The sequence below is a fragment of the Adiantum capillus-veneris genome, chromosome 7 (assembly GCF_014529385.1).
Source record: "Adiantum capillus-veneris isolate H3 chromosome 7, ASM1452938v2, whole genome shotgun sequence".
Taxonomy (NCBI): Eukaryota; Viridiplantae; Streptophyta; class Polypodiopsida; order Polypodiales; family Pteridaceae; genus Adiantum; species Adiantum capillus-veneris.
Window position 1 is genome coordinate 48,218,105 of NC_140937.1, and position 2,201 is coordinate 48,220,305.

Consider the following 2,201-nt stretch of genomic DNA (forward strand, 5'->3'; position numbering starts at 1 on the left):
ATTACAATTACACACATGCGATTCAAATTTGGACAATTCAACATATGCATCCACCCACTATCTTGGCGATTGCACCCTTACACATTGATACTCAAAAAAATGCTGCAACTTTTGGCAATTTTCTTAATCAATTAAATCACAAATTAGAACATCAAGAAGCATCAAGAGAAAATGGTATTTCCTTCATGACTTGATGAATAACATGACTATACACCCATTTTGCTTCGCATATAGTACACAAGAAGGAGACTATACATATATATTTTCTCAAAGAGATGGGCTCCGTAAGTGGAAACACTTCTTGGTAAGTGGGAACGCCATGGCGATAGTGCTTCCCCGGATGCTGGTGTGGGCTTTCATGGAAGATTAAAAGAAAGCACCTTCTTGTAGGTGCAATGCTAATAATCTACTCCATGTGAGGTTCTTCTTGAAGACGTTTGCTTCAAGATAATTCACATTGTGGTGGTGGAAGGGCATTGATAGCTCTTAGGACTTCCGGAAGCTCCGGTAACCTTTTCATCTACCACACAAAGACATTTCTCATTTGAAAATTCATTTCAGTCTTTGCTTGCACTCAACACACATGCACCAAGCACACACCTCCCACAAGAAGTTTTGGACAAATTCTCACAATAATTCCCACATTGTGACTTACCTCAACATCATGAGCTTCTGTGAGGGAGGCACCGTATACCTAGCTAGGTACGATTGGTCCCCTGCCCCAAATCGTACCTAGCTAGGTATGCGGTGCCTCTACAGCGGAAGCTCATGATGTTATGCATTGTGTGGAAACCCTGGAAAAGACTCCGTATTCCTACATGAGAAAATTTCTAAATCTTCTTGTGTCCGATCCTCACACAAATGCACTTCCTTGCATGTGCACTCACATGTACTACTCATCACACCAAGAATAACACATCGAATAAACGACCACTATTCCAATCAACCAATCTAATTAACTTGTTGAAATATCAAAGACATTCTAAGGTAGGAAAAAGGTTATACATCATTGTAGCTTGCTCACAGAGATTAGACATCACTATAGCCGGGAAGCTTATGCCTGCTAGACATCAAACTTCAAAGCACGTGATGGTTCATACCTTCAGTTTGGAAAAGAGAATCAAGTCCCCGGATGTTATCTCAAATGCCCCTTCCCTTAGCACATCAAAAAAAAAAAAGAATCAACATAGCATTAACAATTCTAGAACATAAAAAAAGAAGACCTCATTATCTGAATCAAGATTATGCCTATTGCAATATTAAGACATATTTTCTATCGTGAGTTGAGGACGATGAAGTAGGGTTCAACTAAAGTCTTGTTGATCGGGGCGATCTTGGCCCTCAAGGGCACACTAAAAACTCTTCCAAATTTTAGGTCAAAGATTGAAGCATTTGTATTTACACAAAACCTTGACAAAAGTTGTTGATTTTCTTCAAGGCAAGCTAGGACTCTAGCTAGAATTTTGCAATTTTAGCCAATTAAAAATACACTAAACTTCAGTTTTTTGCGAAGATTGATACCACCTCCAAGACTCTCTCGAAAAATATCTTACGGAGTCCTCAGTGGATGCTAGCTACTGGCTGCAAACTAATCTAAAAGCATGAACTCTTTAGGCTTCTGGAAATCCCCATGGGGTTCTGCTTATCATTAAAAGACAGATCGAAGTGGGTAGTAGATCGGTACTAAAAAGATGGAAAGGGTTCCAAGGGTCCCTCATGGGGAGAGTGATGGTAATTAACCACTTCATTACTCCTTAAATTGCGTTCTTCCTAACCTGTTGGAGACCTCCTAAAGGTCACTTAAAAGACATAGTTAGGGTCTGCAAGAATGTTATATGGTCTGGAGACACTCTCCCACAAAAAAGCCAAGGTCAAGTGGGACATCTGTTGCATGCCTAAGGACAAAGGCGGTCTTGGCATCATCAACATCTCTCAACAGGTAAATAAATAGGCGATAAAGACAGTCATTAAAGCTCTTTTTGGTTCCCAAGCTGAATGGGCGGTGGTCCTCCTCTTCATAAACCTCCAAAAATTCAGAATGTCACATGGTCCAACTTGCCTGTTCCCACCCTATTCTTCAGTCCCATTCCTCTTTGTCGTTCAAATCAGGTCTGCTTCGATCACTTTGGGGCGTCTAGAATAGGCATCGAAAGAATTTGGTCCTAATTGGAAGTCTAACCACAGTCAACCCCTACTGTTGA

At 40.6% G+C, this 2,201-nt stretch overlaps 1 protein-coding gene across 1 annotated transcript in view; it reads right to left on the reverse strand.

The window, feature by feature from the left end:
* Positions 1-402: 402 nt before the first annotated feature.
* Positions 403-2,201, reverse strand: part of LOC147453804 (uncharacterized) — a 4,712-nt gene continuing 2,913 nt past the window's right edge. Inside the window, exons 4-5 of the mRNA XM_086515897.1 lie at positions 1,101-1,155; positions 403-520 (exon numbers count right to left, since the gene is read on the reverse strand). Coding sequence (XP_086372023.1) covers positions 443-520; positions 1,101-1,155 — 133 coding nt within the window. The 3' untranslated portion in view covers positions 403-442. The remainder of the gene's footprint in view (positions 521-1,100; positions 1,156-2,201) is intronic.